Source organism: Staurois parvus, unplaced genomic scaffold (assembly GCF_062004578.1).
Source record: "Staurois parvus isolate SC_StPar_1 unplaced genomic scaffold, SC_StPar_1.0 ptg002591l, whole genome shotgun sequence".
NCBI classification, from domain to species: domain Eukaryota; kingdom Metazoa; phylum Chordata; class Amphibia; order Anura; family Ranidae; genus Staurois; species Staurois parvus.
Genome location: NW_028320387.1, coordinates 14,826 through 40,602, shown reverse-complemented (window position 1 = coordinate 40,602; position 25,777 = coordinate 14,826). Strand labels below are relative to the sequence as shown.

Below are 25,777 nucleotides of genomic sequence, written 5' to 3'. Positions count from 1 at the left end.
ATTGTGTATAAACTGTACTCTAGTATTTAGCGCTGCACCATTTTATTTAATATAGGGATGGTGGGAACCCCCTCATAATGGGTGCCGGGATGGTGGAAACCCCCTCATAATATGCGCAGGGATGGTGGGAACCTCCTCATAATGGGGAAGGGATGGTGGGAACCAGTCATAATGGGGAAGGGTAGGTGGGAACCCCTCATAATGAGCTCAGGGATGGTGGGAACCCCTCATAATGGGGCAGGATGGTGGGAACCCCTCATAATGGGGCAGGGATGGTGGGAACCCCTCATAATGGGGCAGGGATGGTGGGAACCCCTCATAATGGGCACAGGGTTGGTGGGAACCCCTCATAATGGGGCAGGGATGGTGGGAAACCCTCATCATGGGTGCAGGGATGGTGGGAACCTCCTCATAATGGGGAAGGGATGGTGGGAACCAGTCATAAAGGGGAAGGGTAGGTGGGAACCCCTCATAATGAGCTCAAGGATGGTGGGAACCCCTCATAATGGGGAAGGGTAGGTGGGAACCCCTCATAATGAGCTCAAGGATGGTTGGAACCCCTCATAATGGGGCAGGATGGTGGGAAACCCTCATAATGGGGCAGGGATGGTGGGAACCCCTCATAATGGGCGCAGGGCTGGTGGGAAACCCTCATAATGGGGCAGGGATGGTGGGAACCCCTCATAATGGGCGCAGGGCTGGTTGGAACCCCTCATAATGGGCGCAGGGCTGGTGGGAAACCCTCATAATGGGGCAGGGATGCTGGGAATCCCTCATAACGGGCGCAGGGCTGGTGGGAACCCCTCGTAATGGGTGCAGGGATGGTGGGAACCCCTCATAATGGGGCAGGGATGGTGGGAACCCCTCATAATGGGGCAGGGATGGTGGGAACCCATTATAATGGAGCAGGGATGGTGGGAACCCCTCATAATGGGGCAGGGATGGTGGGAACCCCTCATAATGGGTTCAGGGATGGTGGGAACACCTCATAATGGGAACAAGTATGGTGGAAACCCCTCATAGTGGGCACGGCGGGTGTACAGACCCCGGAACTCAGGGATGGTGGGAACCCCTCATAATCCCATCCTCATCTCATTCCATCCTCATCACATCTCATCCCATCCTCATCCTGTCCTCATCCCATCCTTATCACATCCTCATCCCATCCCAGCCTCATCACATCCCATCCCCATCCTCATCACATCACATCCCAATCACATCCCATCCTCATCACATCCTCATCACATCCCATCCCATCCCAGCCTCATCACATCCCATCCCCATCCTCATCCCATCCTCATCACATCATCATGACATCCCATCCCCATCCTCATCCCATCCCATCTTATCCCATCCCCATCACATCCCATTTTCATCCCATCCCATCCCACATCTCAATACATCCCATCACCTCCCATTCCATCCCCATCCCAATACATCACATCCCATCCCATCCTCAACACCTCCCATCCCATTCCATCCTCATCCCAATACATCCCATCCCATCCATCCCATCCTCATCCCCATCCCATACTCTTCCCATCCATCCCATCCTCATCACACCCCATCCTCATCCCATCACCTCCCATCCCATCCACATCATATCCCATCCTCATCCAATCACCTCCCATCCCATCCTCATCACATCCCATCCTCATCCCATCCCATCCTCGTCACATCCCATCCCCATCCTCATCCCGTCCTCATCCCAGCCTCATCACATCCCATCCCCATCCCGTCCTCATCCCATCCCATCCTCATCCCCATCCCATCACCTCCCATCCCCATCCCATGTCACTGAATTCATCCTCTACGGAAGGAGATAAATACCTGATTGGTGTACGCCTGGGGAGCCAGCTGCTTGTATACGGGGGCAACGCTGGTGGCCAATTTCTGGAAGTTCTCCTTCAGTATATCCTCCTGAAAACATGACAGCAAGATGGATGAGCGAGCGATCCGTTCTCCTCCGGCTGTATATAGCTCAGGTGTATGCGGGGGGTACACGCTGTATACTGTATATAGTGCAGGTGTATGCGGGGGGTACACGCTGTATACGGTATATAGTGCAGGTGTATGCGGGGGGTACACGTTGTATACGGTATATAGCGCAGGTGTATGGGGGGGGTACAAGCTGTATACGGTATATAGCTCAGGTGTATGCGGGGGGTACACGCTGTATACGGTATATAGTGCAGGTGTATGCGGGGGGTACACGCTGTATACGGTATATAGCTCAGGTGTATGCGGGGGGTACACGTTGTATACGGTATATAGCGCAGGTGTATGGGGGGGGTACAAGCTGTATACGGTATATAGCTCAGGTGTATGCGGGGGGTACACGCTGTATACGGTATATAGTGCAGGTGTATGCGGGGGGTACACGCTGTATACGGTATATAGTGCAGGTGTATGCGGGGGGTACACGCTGTATACGGTATATAGCTCAGGTGTATGCGGGGGGTACACGCTGTATACGGTATATAGCACAGGTGTATGCGGGGGGTACACTCTGTATACGGTATATAGCGCAGGTGTATGCGGGGGGTACACGCTGTATACGGTATATAGTGCAGGTGTATGTGGGGGGTACACGCTGTATACGGTATATAGCGCAGGTGTATGCGGGGGGTACAAGCTGTATACTGTATATAGCACAGGTGTATGCGGGGGGTACACGCTGTATACAGTATATAGTGCAGGTGTATGCGGGGGGGTACACGCTGTATACTGTATATAGCACAGGTGTATGCGGGGGGTACACGCTGTATACAGTATATAGTGCAGGTGTATGCGGGGGGGTACACGCTGTATACGGTATATAGTGCAGGTGTATGTGGAGGGTACACGCTGTATATGGTATATAGCTCAGGTGTATGCGGGGGGTACACGCTGTATACGGTATATAGCGCAGGTGTATGCGGGGGGTACACGCTGTATACGGTATATAGCACAGGTGTATGCGGGGGGTACACGCTGTATACGGTATATAGCACAGGTGTATGCGGGGGGTACATGCTGTATACGGTATATAGTGCAGGTGTATGCGGGGGGTACAAGCTGTATACGGTATATAGTGCAGGTGTATGCGGGGGGTACACGCTGTATACGGTATATAGTGCAGGTGTATGCGGGGGGTACACGCTGTATACGGTATATAGTGCAGGTGTATGCGGGGGGTACACGCTGTATACGGTATATAGCGCAGGTGTATGCGGGGGGTACACGCTGTATACGGTATATAGTGCAGGTGTATGCGGGGGGTACACGCTGTATACGGTATATAGCTCAGGTGTATGCGGGGGGTACATGCTGTATACGGTATATAGTGCAGGTGTATGCGGGGGGTACACGCTGTATACGGTATATAGCGCAGGTGTATGCGGGGGGTACACGCTGTATACGGTATATAGTGCAGGTGTATGCGGGGGGTACACGCTGTATACGGTATATAGTGCAGGTGTATGCGGGGGGTACACGCTGTATACGGTATATAGTGCAGGTGTATGCGGGGGGTACACGCTGTATATAGCTCAGGTGTATGCGGGGGGTACATGCTGTATACGGTATATAGCGCAGGTGTATGCGGGGGGTACATGCTGTATACGGTATATAGTGCAGGTGTATGCGGGGGGTACACGTTGTATACGGTATATAGTGCAGGTGTATGCGGGGGTACACGCTGTATACGGTATATAGTGCAGGTGTATGCGGGGGGTACGCGCTGTATACGGTATATAGCTCAGGTGTATGCGGAGGGTACGCGCTGTATACGGTATATAGCTCAGGTGTATGCGGGGGGTACGCGCTGTATACGGTATATAGCTCAGGTGTATGCGGGGGGTACGCGCTGTATACGGTATATAGCGCAGGTGTATGCGGGGGGTACACGCTGTATACGGTATATAGCGCAGGTGTATGTGGGGGGTACACGCTGTATACGGTATATAGTGCAGGTGTATGCGGGGGGTACACGCTGTATACGGTATATAGTGCAGGTGTATGCGGGGGGTACACGCTGTATATAGCTCAGGTGTATGCGGGGGGTACACGCTGTATACGGTATATAGTGCAGGTGTATGCGGGGGGTACGCGCTGTATACGGTATATAGCTCAGGTGTATGCGGGGGGTACACGCTGTATACGGTATATAGTGCAGGTGTATGCGGGGGGTACACGCTGTATACGGTATATAGCGCAGGTGTATGCGGGGGGTACACGCTGTATACTGTATATAGCTCAGGTGTATGCGGGGGGGTACACGCTGTATACGGTATATAGCACAGGTGTATGCGGGGGGTACACGCTGTATACGGTATATAGTGCAGGTGTATGTGGAGGGTACACGCTGTATATGGTATATAGCTCAGGTGTATGCGGGGGGTACACGCTGTATACGGTATATAGCGCAGGTGTATGCGGGGGGTACACGCTGTATACGGTATATAGCACAGGTGTATGCGGGGGGTACACGCTGTATACGGTATATAGCACAGGTGTATGCGGGGGGTACATGCTGTATACGGTATATAGTGCAGGTGTATGCGGGGGGTACGCGCTGTATACGGTATATAGCTCAGGTGTATGCGGGGGGTACGCGCTGTATACGGTATATAGCGCAGGTGTATGCGGGGGGTACGCGCTGTATACGGTATATAGCGCAGGTGTATGCGGGGGGTACACGCTGTATACGGTATATAGCGCAGGTGTATGCGGGGGGTACACGCTGTATACGGTATATAGCGCAGGTGTATGCGGGGGGTACACGCTGTATACGGTATATAGCGCAGGTGTATGTGGGGGGTACACGCTGTATACGGTATATAGTGCAGGTGTATGCGGGGGGTACGCGCTGTATACGGTATATAGCACAGGTGTATGCGGGGGGGTACACGTTGTATACGGTATATAGCGCAGGTGTATGCGGGGGGTACATGCTGTATACGGTATATAGTGCAGGTGTATGCGGGGGGTACACGCTGTATACGGTATATAGTGCAGGTGTATGCGGGGGGTACACGCTGTATACGGTATATAGTGCAGGTGTATGCGGGGGGTACATGCTGTATACGGTATATAGTGCAGGTGTATGCGGGGGGTACACGCTGTATACGGTATATAGTGCAGGTGTATGCGGGGGGTACGCGCTGTATACAGTATATAGTGCAGGTGTATGCGGGGGGTACATGCTGTATACGGTATATAGTGCAGGTGTATGCGGGGGGTACACGCTGTATACGGTATATAGTGCAGGTGTATGCGGGGGGGTACACGCTGTATACGGTATATAGCTCAGGTGTATGCGGGGGGGTACATGCTGTATACGGTATATAGTGCAGGTGTATGCGGGGGGTACATGCTGTATACGGTATATAGTGCAGGTGTATGCGGGGGGTACACGCTGTATACGGTATATAGCACAGGTGTATGCGGGGGGTACACGCTGTATACGGTATATAGTGCAGGTGTATGCGGGGGGTACACGTTGTATACGGTATATAGCTCAGGTGTATGCGGGGGGTACACGCTGTATACGGTATATAGTGCAGGTGTATGCGGGGGGTACACGTTGTATACGGTATATAGCGCAGGTGTATGCGGGGGGTACACGCTGTATACGGTATATAGTGCAGGTGTATGCGGGGGGTACATGCTGTATACGGTATATAGTGCAGGTGTATGCGGGGGGTACATGCTGTATACGGTATATAGTGCAGGTGTATGCGGGGGGTACACGCTGTATACGGTATATAGTACAGGTGTATGCGGGGGGTACACGCTGTATACGGTATATAGTGCAGGTGTATGCGGGGGGTACACGCTGTATACGGTATATAGTGCAGGTGTATGCGGGGGGTACATGCTGTATACGGTATATAGTGCAGGTGTATGCGGGGGGTACACGCTGTATACGGTATATAGTGCAGGTGTATGCGGGGGGTACGCGCTGTATACGGTATATAGCTCAGGTGTATGCGGGGGGTACGCACTGTATACGGTATATAGCTCAGGTGTATGCGGGGGGTACACGCTGTATACGGTATATAGCTCAGGTGTATGCGGGGGGTACACGCTGTATACGGTATATAGTGCAGGTGTATGCGGGGGGTACACGCTGTATACGGTATATAGCGCAGGTGTATGCGGGGGGTACACGCTGTATACGGTATATAGCGCAGGTGTATGCGGGGGGTACACGCTGTATACGGTATATAGTGCAGGTGTATGCGGGGGGTACACGCTGTATACGGTATATAGTGCAGGTGTATGCGGGGGGTACACGCTGTATACGGTATATAGTGCAGGTGTATGCGGGGGGTACGCGCTGTATACGGTATATAGCTCAGGTGTATGCGGGGGGTACACGCTGTATACGGTATATAGTGCAGGTGTATGCGGGGGGTACACGCTGTATACGGTATATAGTGCAGGTGTATGCGGGGGGTACACGCTGTATACGGTATATAGTGCAGGTGTATGCGGGGGGTACACGCTGTATACGGTATATAGCACAGGTGTATGCGGGGGGTACATGCTGTATACGGTATATAGTGCAGGTGTATGCGGGGGGTACGCGCTGTATACGGTATATAGCGCAGGTGTATGCGGGGGGTACGCGCTGTATACGGTATATAGCGCAGGTGTATGCGGGGGGTACACGCTGTATACGGTATATAGCGCAGGTGTATGCGGGGGGTACACGCTGTATACGGTATATAGCGCAGGTGTATGCGGGGAGTACACGCTGTATACGGTATATAGCGCAGGTGTATGGGGGGGGGTACAAGCTGTATACGGTATATAGCGCAGGTGTATGCGGGGGGTACGCGCTGTATACGGTATATAGCGCAGGTGTATGCGGGGGGTACACGCTGTATACGGTATATAGCGCAGGTGTATGCGGGGGGTACGCGCTGTATACGGTATATAGCTCAGGTGTATGCGGAGGGTACGCGCTGTATACGGTATATAGCACAGGTGTATGCGGGGGGTACACGCTGTATACGGTATATAGCGCAGGTGTATGCGGGGGGTACACGCTGTATACGGTATATAGCGCAGGTGTATGTGGGGGGTACACGCTGTATACGGTATATAGCTCAGGTGTATGCGGGGGGTACACGCTGTATACGGTATATAGCTCAGGTGTATGCGGGGGGTACACGCTGTATACGGTATATAGCTCAGGTGTATGCGGGGGGTACACGCTGTATACGGTATATAGTGCAGGTGTATGCGGGGGGTACACGCTGTATACGGTATATAGTGCAGGTGTATGCGGGGGGTACACGCTGTATACGGTATATAGCTCAGGTGTATGCGGGGGGTACACGCTGTATACGGTATATAGCTCAGGTGTATGCGGGGGGTACACGCTGTATACGGTATATAGCTCAGGTGTATGCGGGGGGGTACATGCTGTATACGGTATATAGTGCAGGTGTATGCGGGGGGTACACGCTGTATACGGTATATAGCGCAGGTGTATGCGGGGGGTACACGCTGTATACGGTATATAGCTCAGGTGTATGCGGGGGGGTACATGCTGTATACGGTATATAGTGCAGGTGTATGCGGGGGGTACACGCTGTATACGGTATATAGTGCAGGTGTATGCGGGGGGTACACGCTGTATACGGTATATAGCGCAGGTGTATGCGGGGGATACATGCTGTATACGGTATATAGCTCAGGTGTATGCGGGGGGTACACGCTGTATACGGTATATAGCGCAGGTGTATGCGGGGGGTACGCGCTGTATACGGTATATAGCTCAGGTGTATGCGGGGGGTACACGCTGTATACGGTATATAGCGCAGGTGTATGCGGGGGGTACACGCTGTATACGGTATATAGCGCAGGTGTATGCGGGGGGTACACGCTGTATACGGTATATAGCGCAGGTGTATGTGGGGGGTACGCGCTGTATACGGTATATAGCTCAGGTGTATGCGGGGGGTACACGCTGTATACGGTATATAGCACAGGTGTATGCGGAGGGTATGCGCTGTATACGGTATATAGCTCAGGTGTATGCGGGGGGTACGCGCTGTATACGGTATATAGTGCAGGTGTATGCGGGGGGTACACGCTGTATACGGTATATAGTGCAGGTGTATGCGGGGGGTACACGTTGTATACGGTATATAGCGCAGGTGTATGCGGGGGGTACATGCTGTATACGGTATATAGTGCAGGTGTATGCGGGGGGTACACGCTGTATACGGTATATAGTGCAGGTGTATGCGGGGGGTACACGCTGTATACGGTATATAGTGCAGGTGTATGCGGGGGGTACATGCTGTATACGGTATATAGTGCAGGTGTATGCGGGGGGTACACGCTGTATACGGTATATAGTGCAGGTGTATGCGGGGGGTACGCGCTGTATACGGTATATAGTGCAGGTGTATGCGGGGGGTACATGCTGTATACGGTATATAGTGCAGGTGTATGCGGGGGGTACACGCTGTATACGGTATATAGTGCAGGTGTATGCGGGGGGGTACACGCTGTATACGGTATATAGCTCAGGTGTATGCGGGGGGGTACATGCTGTATACGGTATATAGTGCAGGTGTATGCGGGGGTACACGCTGTATACGGTATATAGTGCAGGTGTATGTGGGGGGTACACGCTGTATACGGTATATAGCACAGGTGTATGCGGGGGGGTACATGCTGTATACGGTATATAGTGCAGGTGTATGCGGGGGTACACGCTGTATACGGTATATAGCTCAGGTGTATGCGGGGGGGTACATGCTGTATACGGTATATAGTGCAGGTGTATGCGGGGGTACACGCTGTATACGGTATATAGTGCAGGTGTATGCGGGGGGTACGCGCTGTATACGGTATATAGCACAGGTGTATGCGGGGGGGTACACGTTGTATACGGTATATAGCGCAGGTGTATGCGGGGGGTACATGCTGTATACGGTATATAGTGCAGGTGTATGCGGGGGGTACACGCTGTATACGGTATATAGTGCAGGTGTATGCGGGGGGTACACGCTGTATACGGTATATAGTGCAGGTGTATGCGGGGGGTACATGCTGTATACGGTATATAGTGCAGGTGTATGCGGGGGGTACGCGCTGTATACGGTATATAGTGCAGGTGTATGCGGGGGGTACATGCTGTATACGGTATATAGTGCAGGTGTATGCGGGGGGTACACGCTGTATACGGTATATAGTGCAGGTGTATGCGGGGGGGTACACGCTGTATACGGTATATAGCTCAGGTGTATGCGGGGGGGTACATGCTGTATACGGTATATAGTGCAGGTGTATGCGGGGGTACACGCTGTATACGGTATATAGCTCAGGTGTATGCGGGGGGTACACGCTGTATACGGTATATAGCGCAGGTGTATGCGGGGGGTACACGCTGTATACGGTATATAGTGCAGGTGTATGCGGGGGGTACATGCTGTATACGGTATATAGTGCAGGTGTATGCGGGGGGGACATGCTGTATACGGTATATAGTGCAGGTGTATGCGGGGGTACACGCTGTATACGGTATATAGTACAGGTGTATGCGGGGGGTACACGCTGTATACGGTATATAGTGCAGGTGTATGCGGGGGGTACACGCTGTATACGGTATATAGTGCAGGTGTATGCGGGGGGTACATGCTGTATACGGTATATAGTGCAGGTGTATGCGGGGGGTACACGCTGTATACGGTATATAGTGCAGGTGTATGCGGGGGGTACGCGCTGTATACGGTATATAGCTCAGGTGTATGCGGGGGGTACGCGCTGTATACGGTATATAGCTCAGGTGTATGCGGGGGGTACGCGCTGTATACGGTATATAGTGCAGGTGTATGCGGGGGGGTACATGCTGTATACTGTATATAGCACAGGTGTATGCGGGGGGTACACGCTGTATACGGTATATAGTGCAGGTGTATGTGGGGGGTACACGCTGTATACGGTATATAGCACAGGTGTATGCGGAGGGTATGCGCTGTATACGGTATATAGCTCAGGTGTATGCGGGGGGTACACGCTGTATACGGTATATAGCTCAGGTGTATGCGGGGGGTACACGCTGTATACGGTATATAGTGCAGGTGTATGCGGGGGGTACACGCTGTATACGGTATATAGTGCAGGTGTATGCGGGGGGTACGCGCTGTATACGGTATATAGCGCAGGTGTATGCGGGGGGGTACACGTTGTATACGGTATATAGCGCAGGTGTATGCGGGGGGTACATGCTGTATACGGTATATAGTGCAGGTGTATGCGGGGGGTACACGCTGTATACGGTATATAGTGCAGGTGTATGCGGGGGGTACACGCTGTATACGGTATATAGTGCAGGTGTATGCGGGGGGTACATGCTGTATACGGTATATAGTGCAGGTGTATGCGGGGGGTACACGCTGTATACGGTATATAGTGCAGGTGTATGCGGGGGGTACGCGCTGTATACGGTATATAGTGCAGGTGTATGCGGGGGGTACATGCTGTATACGGTATATAGTGCAGGTGTATGCGGGGGGTACACGCTGTATACGGTATATAGTGCAGGTGTATGCGGGGGGGTACACGCTGTATACGGTATATAGCTCAGGTGTATGCGGGGGGGTACATGCTGTATACGGTATATAGTGCAGGTGTATGCGGGGGTACACGCTGTATACGGTATATAGCACAGGTGTATGCGGGGGGTACACGCTGTATACGGTATATAGTGCAGGTGTATGCGGGGGGTACACGCTGTATACGGTATATAGCTCAGGTGTATGCGGGGGGTACACGCTGTATACGGTATATAGCGCAGGTGTATGCGGGGGGTACACGTTGTATACGGTATATAGCTCAGGTGTATGCGGGGGGTACACGCTGTATACGGTATATAGCGCAGGTGTATGCGGGGGGTACACGTTGTATACGGTATATAGCTCAGGTGTATGCGGGGGGTACACGCTGTATACGGTATATAGCGCAGGTGTATGCGGGGGGTACACGCTGTATACGGTATATAGTGCAGGTGTATGCGGGGGGTACATGCTGTATACGGTATATAGTGCAGGTGTATGCGGGGGGTACATGCTGTATACGGTATATAGTGCAGGTGTATGCGGGGGGTACACGCTGTATACGGTATATAGCGCAGGTGTATGCGGGGGGTACACGCTGTATACGGTATATAGTGCAGGTGTATGCGGGGGGTACACGCTGTATACGGTATATAGTGCAGGTGTATGCGGGGGGTACATGCTGTATACGGTATATAGTGCAGGTGTATGCGGGGGGTACACGCTGTATACGGTATATAGTGCAGGTGTATGCGGGGGGTACGCGCTGTATACGGTATATAGCTCAGGTGTATGCGGGGGGTACGCGCTGTATACGGTATATAGCTCAGGTGTATGCGGGGGGTACGCGCTGTATACGGTATATAGTGCAGGTGTATGCGGGGGGTACACGCTGTATACGGTATATAGCGCAGGTGTATGCGGGGGGTACACGCTGTATACGGTATATAGCGCAGGTGTATGCGGGGGGTACACGCTGTATACGGTATATAGCGCAGGTGTATGCGGGGGGTACACGCTGTATACGGTATATAGTGCAGGTGTATGCGGGGGGTACACGCTGTATACGGTATATAGTGCAGGTGTATGCGGGGGGTACACGCTGTATACTGTATATAGTGCAGGTGTATGCGGGGGGTACACGCTGTATACTGTATATAGTGCAGGTGTATGCGGGGGGTACACGCTGTATACGGTATATAGTGCAGGTGTATGCGGGGGGTACACGCTGTATACGGTATATAGCTCAGGTGTATGTGGGGGGTACGCGCTGTATACGGTATATAGCTCAGGTGTATGCGGGGGGTACACGCTGTATACGGTATATAGTGCAGGTGTATGCGGGGGGTACACGCTGTATACGGTATATAGTGCAGGTGTATGCGGGGGGTACATGCTGTATACGGTATATAGTGCAGGTGTATGCGGGGGGTACACGCTGTATACGGTATATAGTGCAGGTGTATGCGGGGGGTACGCGCTGTATACGGTATATAGCTCAGGTGTATGCGGGGGGTACGCGCTGTATACGGTATATAGCTCAGGTGTATGCGGGGGGTACGCGCTGTATACGGTATATAGTGCAGGTGTATGCGGGGGGTACACGCTGTATACGGTATATAGCGCAGGTGTATGCGGGGGGTACACGCTGTATACGGTATATAGCGCAGGTGTATGCGGGGGGTACACGCTGTATACGGTATATAGCGCAGGTGTATGTGGGGGGTACGCGCTGTATACGGTATATAGCTCAGGTGTATGCGGGGAGTACACGCTGTATACGGTATATAGCTCAGGTGTATGCGGGGGGTACACGCTGTATACGGTATATAGCTCAGGTGTATGCGGGGGGTACACGCTGTATACGGTATATAGCACAGGTGTATGCGGGGGGTACACGCTGTATACGGTATATAGCTCAGGTGTATGCGGGGGGTACACGCTGTATACGGTATATAGCACAGGTGTATGCGGAGGGTACGCGCTGTATACGGTATATAGCTCAGGTGTATGCGGGGGGTACGCGCTGTATACGGTATATAGTGCAGGTGTATGCGGGGGGTACACTCTGTATACGGTATATAGTGCAGGTGTATGCGGGGGGTACACGCTGTATACTGTATATAGTGCAGGTGTATGCGGGGGGGTACATGCTGTATACGGTATATAGCTCAGGTGTATGCGGGGGGTACACGCTGTATACGGTATATAGTGCAGGTGTATGCGGGGGGTACACGCTGTATACGGTATATAGCGCAGGTGTATGCGGGGGGTACGCGCTGTATACGGTATATAGCGCAGGTGTATGCGGGGGGTACACGCTGTATACGGTATATAGCGCAGGTGTATGCGGGGGGTACGCGCTGTATACGGTATATAGCTCAGGTGTATGCGGAGGGTACGCGCTGTATACGGTATATAGCACAGGTGTATGCGGGGGGTACACGCTGTATACGGTATATAGCGCAGGTGTATGCGGGGGGTACACGCTGTATACGGTATATAGCGCAGGTGTATGTGGGGGGTACGCGCTGTATACGGTATATAGCTCAGGTGTATGCGGGGGGTACACGCTGTATACGGTATATAGCTCAGGTGTATGCGGGGGGTACACGCTGTATACGGTATATAGCTCAGGTGTATGCGGGGGGTACACGCTGTATACGGTATATAGTGCAGGTGTATGCGGGGGGTACACGCTGTATACGGTATATAGTGCAGGTGTATGCGGGGGGTACACGCTGTATACGGTATATAGCTCAGGTGTATGCGGGGGGTACACGCTGTATACGGTATATAGCTCAGGTGTATGCGGGGGGTACACGCTGTATACGGTATATAGCTCAGGTGTATGCGGGGGGGTACATGCTGTATACGGTATATAGTGCAGGTGTATGCGGGGGGTACACGCTGTATACGGTATATAGCGCAGGTGTATGCGGGGGGTACACGCTGTATACGGTATATAGCTCAGGTGTATGCGGGGGGGTACATGCTGTATACGGTATATAGTGCAGGTGTATGCGGGGGGTACACGCTGTATACGGTATATAGTGCAGGTGTATGCGGGGGGTACACGCTGTATACGGTATATAGCGCAGGTGTATGCGGGGGATACATGCTGTATACGGTATATAGCTCAGGTGTATGCGGGGGGTACACGCTGTATACGGTATATAGCGCAGGTGTATGCGGGGGGTACACGCTGTATACGGTATATAGAGCAGGTGTATGCGGGGGGTACACGCTGTATACGGTATATAGCGCAGGTGTATGCGGGGGGTACACGCTGTATACGGTATATAGCGCAGGTGTATGTGGGGGGTACGCGCTGTATACGGTATATAGCTCAGGTGTATGCGGGGGGTACACGCTGTATACGGTATATAGCTCAGGTGTATGCGGGGGGTACACGCTGTATACGGTATATAGCACAGGTGTATGCGGGGGGTACACGTTGTATACGGTATATAGCGCAGGTGTATGCGGGGGGTACACGCTGTATACGGTATATAGCTCAGGTGTATGCGGGGGGTACGCGCTGTATACGGTATATAGCTCAGGTGTATGCGGGGGGTACACGCTGTATACGGTATATAGCTCAGGTGTATGCGGGGGGTACACGCTGTATACGGTATATAGCTCAGGTGTATGCGGGGGGTACACGCTGTATACGGTATATAGCTCAGGTGTATGCGGGGGGTACACGCTGTATACGGTATATAGCTCAGGTGTATGCGGGGGGTACGCGCTGTATACGGTATATAGCTCAGGTGTATGCGGGGGGTACGCGCTGTATACGGTATATAGTGCAGGTGTATGCGGGGGGGTACACGCTGTATACGGTATATAGTGCAGGTGTATGCGGGGGGTACACGCTGTATACGGTATATAGCGCAGGTGTATGCGGGGGGTACACGCTGTATACGGTATATAGCGCAGGTGTATGCGGGGGGTACGCGCTGTATACGGTATATAGTGCAGGTGTATGCGGGGGGTACACGCTGTATACGGTATATAGCGCAGGTGTATGCGGGGGGTACACGCTGTATACGGTATATAGCGCAGGTGTATGCGGGGGGTACACGCTGTATACGGTATATAGCGCAGGTGTATGCGGGGGGTACACGCTGTATACGGTATATAGTGCAGGTGTATGCGGGGGGTACACGCTGTATACGGTATATAGTGCAGGTGTATGCGGGGGGTACGCGCTGTATACGGTATATAGTGCAGGTGTATGCGGGGGGTACACGCTGTATACGGTATATAGTGCAGGTGTATGCGGGGGGTACACGCTGTATACGGTATATAGTGCAGGTGTATGCGGGGGGTACACGCTGTATACGGTATATAGCTCAGGTGTATGCGGGGGGTACATGCTGTATACGGTATATAGCTCAGGTGTATGCGGGGGGTACACGCTGTATACGGTATATAGTGCAGGTGTATGCGGGGGGTACGCGCTGTATACGGTATATAGTGCAGGTGTATGCGGGGGGTACACGCTGTATACGGTATATAGCACAGGTGTATGCGGGGGGTACACGCTGTATACGGTATATAGTGCAGGTGTATGCGGGGGGTACACGCTGTATACGGTATATAGCTCAGGTGTATGCGGGGGGTACGCGCTGTATACGGTATATAGCGCAGGTGTATGCGGGGGGTACGCGCTGTATACGGTATATAGCTCAGGTGTATGCGGGGGGTACACGCTGTATACGGTATATAGCACAGGTGTATGCGGGGGGTACACGCTGTATACGGTATATAGTGCAGGTGTATGCGGGGGGTACACGCTGTATACGGTATATAGCTCAGGTGTATGCGGGGGGTACACGTTGTATACGGTATATAGCTCAGGTGTATGCGGGGGGTACATGCTGTATATGGTATATAGTGCAGGTGTATGCGGGGGGTACACGCTGTATACGGTATATAGCTCAGGTGTATGCGGGGGGTACAAGCTGTATACGGTATATAGCGCAGGTGTATGCGGGGGGTACGCGCTGTATACGGTATATAGCTCAGGTGTATGCGGGGGGTACACGCTGTATACGGTATATAGTGCAGGTGTATGCGGGGGGTACACGCTGTATACGGTATATAGTGCAGGTGTATGCGGGGGGTACGCGCTGTATACGGTATATAGTGCAGGTGTATGCGGGGGGGGACACGCTGTATACGGTATATAGCACAGGTGTATGCGGGGGGTACACGCTGTATACGGTATATAGCGCAGGTGTATGCGGGGGGTACACGCTGTATACGGTATATAGCGCAGGTGTATGCGGGGGGTACACGCTGTATACGGTATATAGCGCAGGTGTATGTGGGGGGTACGCGCTGTATACGGTATATAGCTCAGGTGTATGCGGGGGGTACACGCTGTATACGGTATATAGCTCAGGTGTATGCGGGGGGTACACGCTGTATACGGTATATAGCTCAGGTGTATGCGGGGGGTACACGCTGTATACGGTATATAGCTCAGGTGTATGCGGGGGGTACACGCTGTATACGGTATATAGTGCAGGTGTATGCGGGGGGTACACGCTGTATACGGTATATAGTGCAGGTGTATGCGGGGGGTACACGCTGTATACGGTATATAGCTCAGGTGTATGCGGGGGGTACACGCTGTATACGGTATATAGCTCAGGTGTATGCGGGGGGTACACGCTGTATACAGTATATAGTGCAGGTGTATGCGGGGGGTACACGCTGTATACGGTATATAGCTCAGGTGTATGCGGGGGGTACATGCTGTATACGGTATATAGTGCAGGTGTATGCGGGGGGTACACGCTGTATACGGTATATAGCGCAGGTGTATGCGGGGGGTACACGCTGTATACGGTATATAGCTCAGGTGTATGCGGGGGGGTACATGCTGTATACGGTATATAGTGCAGGTGTATGCGGGGGGTACACGCTGTATACGGTATATAGTGCAGGTGTATGCGGGGGGTACACGCTGTATACGGTATATAGCTCAGGTGTATGCGGGGGGTACACGCTGTATACGGTATATAGCGCAGGTGTATGCGGGGGGTACACGCTGTATACGGTATATAGCACAGGTGTATGCGGGGGGTACACGCTGTATACGGTATATAGTGCAGGTGTATGCGGGGGGGTACACGCTGTATACGGTATATAGCACAGGTGTATGCGGGGGGTACACGCTGTATACGGTATATAGCGCAGGTGTATGCGGGGGGTACACGCTGTATACGGTATATAGTGCAGGTGTATGCGGGGGGTACACGCTGTATACGGTATATAGTGCAGGTGTATGCGGGGGGTACGCGCTGTATACGGTATATAGCTCAGGTGTATGCGGGGGGTACATGCTGTATACGGTATATAGCTCAGGTGTATGCGGGGGGTACATGCTGTATACGGTATATAGTGCAGGTGTATGCGGGGGGTACACGCTGTATACGGTATATAGTGCAGGTGTATGCGGGGGGTACACGCTGTATACGGTATATAGCTCAGGTGTATGCGGGGGGTACGCGCTGTATACGGTATATAGCACAGGTGTATGCGGGGGGTACGCGCTGTATACGGTATATAGCGCAGGTGTATGCGGGGAGTACGCGCTGTATACGGTATATAGCACAGGTGTATGCGGGGGGTACACGCTGTATACGGTATATAGCTCAGGTGTATGCGGGGGGTACACGCTGTATACGGTATATAGCACAGGTGTATGCGGGGGGTACACGCTGTATACGGTATATAGTGCAGGTGTATGCGGGGGGTACACGCTGTATACGGTATATAGCGCAGGTGTATGCGGGGGGTACACGCTGTATACGGTATATAGCGCAGGTGTATGCGGGGAGTACACGCTGTATACGGTATATAGCGCAGGTGTATGGGGGGGGTACAAGCTGTATACGGTATATAGCGCAGGTGTATGCGGGGGGTACGCGCTGTATACGGTATATAGCTCAGGTGTATGCGGGGGGTACACGCTGTATACGGTATATAGCTCAGGTGTATGCGGGGGGTACGCGCTGTATACGGTATATAGTGCAGGTGTATGCGGGGGGGGACACGCTGTATACGGTATATAGCACAGGTGTATGCGGGGGGTACGCGCTGTATACGGTATATAGCTCAGGTGTATGCGGGGGGTACACGCTGTATTTGGTATATAGAGCAGGTGTATGCGGGGGGTACACGCTGTATACGGTATATAGCTCAGGTGTATGCGGGGGGTACACGCTGTATACGGTATATAGTGCAGGTGTATGCGGGGGGTACACGCTGTATACGGTATATAGCTCAGGTGTATGCGGGGGGTACGCGCTGTATACGGTATATAGTGCAGGTGTATGCGGGGGGTACACGCTGTATACGGTATATAGCTCAGGTGTATGCGGGGGGTACGCGCTGTATACGGTATATAGTGCAGGTGTATGCGGGGGGTACACGTTGTATACGGTATATAGCGCAGGTGTATGCGGGGGGTACACGCTGTATACGGTATATAGTGCAGGTGTATGCGGGGGGGTACACGCTGTATACGGTATATAGCTCAGGTGTATGCGGGGGGGTACATGCTGTATACGGTATATAGTGCAGGTGTATGCGGGGGTACACGCTGTATACGGTATATAGCTCAGGTGTATGCGGGGGGTACACGCTGTATACGGTATATAGCGCAGGTGTATGCGGGGGGTACACGCTGTATACGGTATATAGCACAGGTGTATGCGGGGGGTACATGCTGTATACGGTATATAGTGCAGGTGTATGCGGGGGGTACATGCTGTATACGGTATATAGTGCAGGTGTATGCGGGGGTACACGCTGTATACGGTATATAGTACAGGTGTATGCGGGGGGTACACGCTGTATACGGTATATAGTGCAGGTGTATGCGGGGGGTACATGCTGTATACGGTATATAGTGCAGGTGTATGCGGGGGGTACACGCTGTATACTGTATATAGTGCAGGTGTATGCGGGGGTACACGTTGTATACGGTATATAGCGCAGGTGTATGGGGGGGGTACAAGCTGTATACGGTATATAGCTCAGGTGTATGCGGGGGGTACACGCTGTATACGGTATATAGCACAGGTGTATGCGGGGGGTACACTCTGTATACGGTATATAGTGCAGGTGTATGTGGGGGGTACACGCTGTATACGGTATATAGCTCAGGTGTATGCGGGGGGTACACGCTGTATACGGTATATAGTGCAGGTGTATGCGGGGGGTACACGCTGTATACGGAATATAGTGCAGGTGTATGCGGGGGGTACACGCTGTATACGGTATATAGTGCAGGTGTATGCGGGGGGTACACGCTGTATACGGTATATAGTGCAGGTGTATGCAGGGGGTACACGCTGTATACGGTATATAGTGCAGGTGTATGCGGGGGGGGTACACGCTGTATACTGTATATAGTGCAGGTGTATGTGGGGGGTACGCGCTGTATACGGTATATAGTGCAGGTGTATGCGGGGGGTACACGCTGTATACGGTATATAGTGCAGGTGTATGCGGGGGGTACACGCTGTATACGGTATATAGCACAGGTGTATGCGGGGGGTACACGCTGTATACGGTATATAGCTCAGGTGTATGCGGGGGGGTACATGCTGTATACGGTATATAGTGCAGGTGTATGCGGGGGTACACGCTGTATACGGTATATAGCTCAGGTGTATGCGGGGGGTACACGCTGTATACGGTATATAGCGCAGGTGTATGCGGGGGGTACACGCTGTATACGGTATATAGCACAGGTGTATGCGGGGGGTACATGCTGTATACGGTATATAGTGCAGGTGTATGCGGGGGGTACATGCTGTATACGGTATATAGTGCAGGTGTATGCGGGGGTACACGCTGTATACGGTATATAGCTCAGGTGTATACGGGGGGTACATGCTGTATACGGTATATAGTGCAGGTGTATGCGGGGGGTACACGCTGTATACGGTATATAGCACAGGTGTATGCGGGGGGTACATGCTGTATACGGTATATAGTGCAGGTGTATGCGGGGGGTACATGCTGTATACGGTATATAGTGCAGGTGTATGCGGGGGGTACGCGCTGTATACGGTATATAGTGCAGGTGTATGCGGGGGGTACACGCTGTATACGGTATATAGTACAGGTGTATGCGGGGGGTACACGCTGTATACGGTATATAGTGCAGGTGTATGCGGGGGGTACACGCTGTATACGGTATATAGTACAGGTGTATGCGGGGGGTACGCACTGTATACGGTATATAGTGCAGGTGTATGCGGGGGGTACACGCTGTATACGGTATATAGTGCAGGTGTATGCGGGGGGTACATGCTGTATACGGTATATAGTGCAGGTGTATGCGGGGGGTACACGCTGTATACGGTATATAGTGCAGGTGTATGCGGGGGGTACGCGCTGTATACGGTATATAGCTCAGGTGTATGCGGGGGGTACGCGCTGTATACGGTATATAGCTCAGGTGTATGTGGGGGGTACACGCTGTATACGGTATATAGCGCAGGTGTATGCGGGGGGTACACGTTGTATACGGTATATAGCTCAGGTGTATGCGGGGGGTACACGCTGTATACGGTATATAGCGCAGGTGTATGCGGGGGGTACACGCTGTATACGGTATATAGCGCAGGTGTATGCGGGGGGTACACGCTGTATACGGTATATAGCGCAGGTGTATGTGGGGGGTACACGCTGTATACGGTATATAGTGCAGGTGTATGCGGGGGGTACACGCTGTATACGGTATATAGTGCAGGTGTATGCGGGGGGTACACGCTGTATATAGCTCAGGTGTATGCGGGGGGTACACGCTGTATACGGTATATAGTGCAGGTGTATGCGGGGGGTACGCGCTGTATACGGTATATAGCTCAGGTGTATGCGGGGGGTACACGCTGTATACGGTATATAGTACAGGTGTATGCGGGGGGTACGCGCTGTATACGGTATATAGTGCAGGTGTATGCGGGGGGTACACGCTGTATACGATATATAGTGCAGGTGTATGCGGGGGTACACGCTGTATATGGTATATAGTGCAGGTGTATGCGGGGGGTACACGCTGTATACGATATATAGTGCAGGTGTATGCGGGGGGTACGCGCTGTATACGGTATATAGTGCAGGTGTATGCGGGGGGTACGCGCTGTATACGGTATATAGTGCAGGTGTATGCGGGGGGGTACACGCTGTATACGGTATATAGTGCAGGTGTATGCGGGGGGTACGCGCTGTATACGGTATATAGTGCAGGTGTATGCGGGGGGGTACACGCTGTATAAGGTATATAGTGCAGGTGTATGCGGGGGGTACGCGCTGTATACGGTATATAGCTCAGGTGTATGCGGGGGGTACGCGCTGTATACGGTATATAGCTCAGGTGTATGCGGGGGGTACGCGCTGTATACGGTATATAGTGCAGGTGTATGCGGGGGGTACGCGCTGTATACGGTATATAGCGCAGGTGTATGCGGGGGGTACACGCTGTATACGGTATATAGTGCAGGTGTATGCGGGGGGTACACGCTGTATACGGTATATAGTGCAGGTGTATGCGGGGGGGTACACGCTGTATACGGTATATAGCTCAGGTGTATGCGGGGGGGTACATGCTGTATACGGTATATAGCACAGGTGTATGCGGGGGGTACACTCTGTATACGGTATATAGCGCAGGTGTATGCGGGGGGTACGCGCTGTATACGGTATATAGCACAGGTGTATGCGGGGGGTACACTCTGTATACGGTATATAGCGCAGGTGTATGCGGGGGGTACACGCTGTATACGGTATATAGTACAGGTGTATGCGGGGGGTACACGCTGTATACGGTATATAGTGCAGGTGTATGCGGGGGGTACACGCTGTATACGGTATATAGTGCAGGTGTATGCGGGGGGTACATGCTGTATACGGTATATAGTGCAGGTGTATGCGGGGGGTACACGCTGTATACGGTATATAGTGCAGGTGTATGCGGGGGGTACGCGCTGTATACGGTATATAGCTCAGGTGTATGCGGGGGGTACGCGCTGTATACGGTATATAGCTCAGGTGTATGCGGGGGGTACGCGCTGTATACGGTATATAGTGCAGGTGTATGCGGGGGGTACACGCTGTATACGGTATATAGCGCAGGTGTATGCGGGGGGTACACGCTGTATACGGTATATAGCGCAGGTGTATGCGGGGGGTACACGCTGTATATGGTATATAGTGCAGGTGTATGCGGGGGGTACACGCTGTATACTGTATATAGTGCAGGTGTATGCGGGGGGTACACGCTGTATACGGTATATAGCGCAGGTGTATGTGGGGGGTACGCGCTGTATACGGTATATAGCTCAGGTGTATGCGGGGGGTACGCGCTGTATACGGTATATAGCTCAGGTGTATGCGGGGGGTACACGCTGTATACGGTATATAGTGCAGGTGTATGCGGGGGGTACGCGCTGTATACGGTATATAGCTCAGGTGTATGCGGGGGGTACACGCTGTATACGGTATATAGTGCAGGTGTATGCGGGGGGTACACGCTGTATACGGTATATAGCGCAGGTGTATGCGGGGGGTACACGCTGTATACGGTATATAGTGCAGGTGTATGCGGGGGGTACACGCTGTATACGGTATATAGCGCAGGTGTATGCGGGGGGTACACGCTGTATACGGTATATAGCGCAGGTGTATGCGGGGGGTACACGCTGTATACGGTATATAGCGCAGGTGTATGTGGGGGGTACGCGCTGTATACGGTATATAGCTCAGGTGTATGCGGGGAGTACACGCTGTATACGGTATATAGCTCAGGTGTATGCGGGGGGTACACGCTGTATACGGTATATAGCTCAGGTGTATGCGGGGGGTACACGCTGTATACGGTATATAGCACAGGTGTATGCGGGGGGTACACGCTGTATACGGTATATAGCTCAGGTGTATGCGGGGGGTACACGCTGTATACGGTATATAGCACAGGTGTATGCGGAGGGTACGCGCTGTATACGGTATATAGCTCAGGTGTATGCGGGGGGTACGCGCTGTATACGGTATATAGTGCAGGTGTATGCGGGGGGTACGCGCTGTATACGGTATATAGTGCAGGTGTATGCGGGGGGTACACGTTGTATACGGTATATAGCGCAGGTGTATGCGGGGGGTACGCGCTGTATACGGTATATAGCGCAGGTGTATGCGGGGGGTACACGCTGTATACGGTATATAGCGCAGGTGTATGCGGGGGGTACACTCTGTATACGGTATATAGTGCAGGTGTATGCGGGGGGTACATGCTGTATACGGTATATAGTGCAGGTGTATGCGGGGGGGTACATGCTGTATACGGTATATAGTGCAGGTGTATGCGGGGGGTACATGCTGTATACGGTATATAGTGCAGGTGTATGCGGGGGGTACACGCTGTGTATATAGCTCAGGTGTATGCGGGGGGTACACGCTGTATACGGTATATAGCTCAGGTGTATGCGGGGGGTACACGCTGTATACGGTATATAGTGCAGGTGTATGCGGGGGGTACACGCTGTATACGGTATATAGTGCAGGTGTATGCGGGGGGTACACGCTGTATACGGTATATAGTGCAGGTGTATGCGGGGGGTACATGCTGTATACTGTATATAGTGCAGGTGTATGTGGGGGGTACGCGCTGTATACGGTATATAGTGCAGGTGTATGCGGGGGGGTACACGCTGTATACGGTATATAGTGCAGGTGTATGCGGGGGTACACGCTGTATACGGTATATAGCTCAGGTGTATGCGGGGGGTACACGCTGTATACGGTATATAGCACAGGTGTATGCGGGGGGTACATGCTGTATACGGTATATAGTGCAGGTGTATGCGGGGGGTACATGCTGTATACGGTATATAGTGCAGGTGTATGCGGGGGTACACGCTGTATACGGTATATAGCTCAGGTGTATACGGGGGGTACACGCTGTATACGGTATATAGTACAGGTGTATGCGGGGGGTACACGCTGTATACGGTATATAGTGCAGGTGTATGCGGGGGGTACACGCTGTATACGGTATATAGTGCAGGTGTATGCGGGGGGTACATGCTGTATACGGTATATAGTGCAGGTGTATGCGGGGGGTACACGCTGTATACGGTATATAGTGCAGGTGTATGCGGGGGGTACGCGCTGTATACGGTATATAGCTCAGGTGTATGCGGGGGGTACGCGCTGTATACGGTATATAGCTCAGGTGTATGTGGGGGGTACACGTTGTATACGGTATATAGCTCAGGTGTATGCGGGGGGTACACGCTGTATACGGTATATAGCGCAGGTGTATGCGGGGGGTACACGCTGTATACGGTATATAGCGCAGGTGTATGCGGGGGGTACACGCTGTATACGGTATATAGCGCAGGTGTATGTGGGGGGTACACGCTGTATACGGTATATAGTGCAGGTGTATGCGGGGGGTACACGCTGTATACGGTATATAGTGCAGGTGTATGCGGGGGGTACACGCTGTATATAGCTCAGGTGTATGCGGGGGGTACACGCTGTATACGGTATATAGTGCAGGTGTATGCGGGGGGTACGCGCTGTATACGGTATATAGCTCAGGTGTATGCGGGGGGTACACGCTGTATACGGTATATAGTACAGGTGTATGCGGGGGGTACACGCTGTATACGATATATAGTGCAGGTGTATGCGGGGGTACACGCTGTATATGGTATATAGTGCAGGTGTATGCGGGGGGTACACGCTGTATACGATATATAGTGCAGGTGTATGCGGGGGGTACGCGCTGTATACGGTATATAGTGCAGGTGTATGCGGGGGGTACGCGCTGTATACGGTATATAGTGCAGGTGTATGCGGGGGGGTACACGCTGTATACGGTATATAGTGCAGGTGTATGCGGGGGGTACGCGCTGTATACGGTATATAGTGCAGGTGTATGCGGGGGGGTACACGCTGTATAAGGTATATAGTGCAGGTGTATGCGGGGGGGTACACGCTGTATAAGGTATATAGTGCAGGTGTATGCGGGGGGTACGCGCTGTATACGGTATATAGCTCAGGTGTATGCGGGGGGTACGCGCTGTATACGGTATATAGCTCAGGTGTATGCGGGGGGTACGCGCTGTATACGGTATATAGTGCAGGTGTATGCGGGGGGTACGCGCTGTATACGGTATATAGCGCAGGTGTATGCGGGGGGTACACGCTGTATACGGTATATAGCGCAGGTGTATGCGGGGGGTACACGCTGTATACGGTATATAGCGCAGGTGTATGTGGGGGGTACGCGCTGTATACGGTATATAGTGCAGGTGTATGCGGGGGGTACACGCTGTATACGGTATATAGTGCAGGTGTATGCGGGGGGTACACGTTGTATACGGTATATAGCGCAGGTGTATGCGGGGGGTACACGCTGTATACGGTATATAGTGCAGGTGTATGCGGGGGGGTACACGCTGTATACGGTATATAGCTCAGGTGTATGCGGGGGGGTACATGCTGTATACGGTATATAGTGCAGGTGTATGCGGGGGTACACGCTGTATACGGTATATAGCTCAGGTGTATGCGGGGGGTACACGCTGTATACGGTATATAGCGCAGGTGTATGCGGGGGGTACACGCTGTATACGGTATATAGTGCAGGTGTATGCGGGGGGTACATGCTGTATACGGTATATAGTGCAGGTGTATGCGGGGGTACACGCTGTATACGGTATATAGTACAGGTGTATGCGGGGGGTACACGCTGTATACGGTATATAGTGCAGGTGTATGCGGGGGGTACACGCTGTATACGGTATATAGTGCAGGTGTATGCGGGGGGTACGCGCTGTATACGGTATATAGCTCAGGTGTATGCGGGGGGTACGCGCTGTATACGGTATATAGCTCAGGTGTATGCGGGGGGTACGCGCTGTATACGGTATATAGTGCAGGTGTATGCGGGGGGTACACGCTGTATACGGTATATAGCGCAGGTGTATGCGGGGGGTACACGCTGTATACGGTATATAGCGCAGGTGTATGCGGGGGGTACACGCTGTATATGGTATATAGTGCAGGTGTATGCGGGGGGTACACGCTGTATACTGTATATAGTGCAGGTGTATGCGGGGGGTACACGCTGTATACGGTATATAGCGCAGGTGTATGTGGGGGGTACGCGCTGTATA

The 25,777-nt window shown here is 52.7% G+C and overlaps 1 protein-coding gene across 1 annotated transcript in view; it reads right to left on the bottom strand.

Moving 5' to 3' along the window:
- The window catches only part of LOC149430612 (methylcytosine dioxygenase tet3-like), a 59,690-nt gene that overhangs the window by 22,218 nt on the left and 11,695 nt on the right, over nucleotides 1–25,777 (bottom strand). The window contains exon 2 of the mRNA XM_089666191.1: nucleotides 1,831–1,920. Coding sequence (XP_089522317.1) covers nucleotides 1,831–1,920 — 90 coding nt within the window. The remainder of the gene's footprint in view (nucleotides 1–1,830; nucleotides 1,921–25,777) is intronic.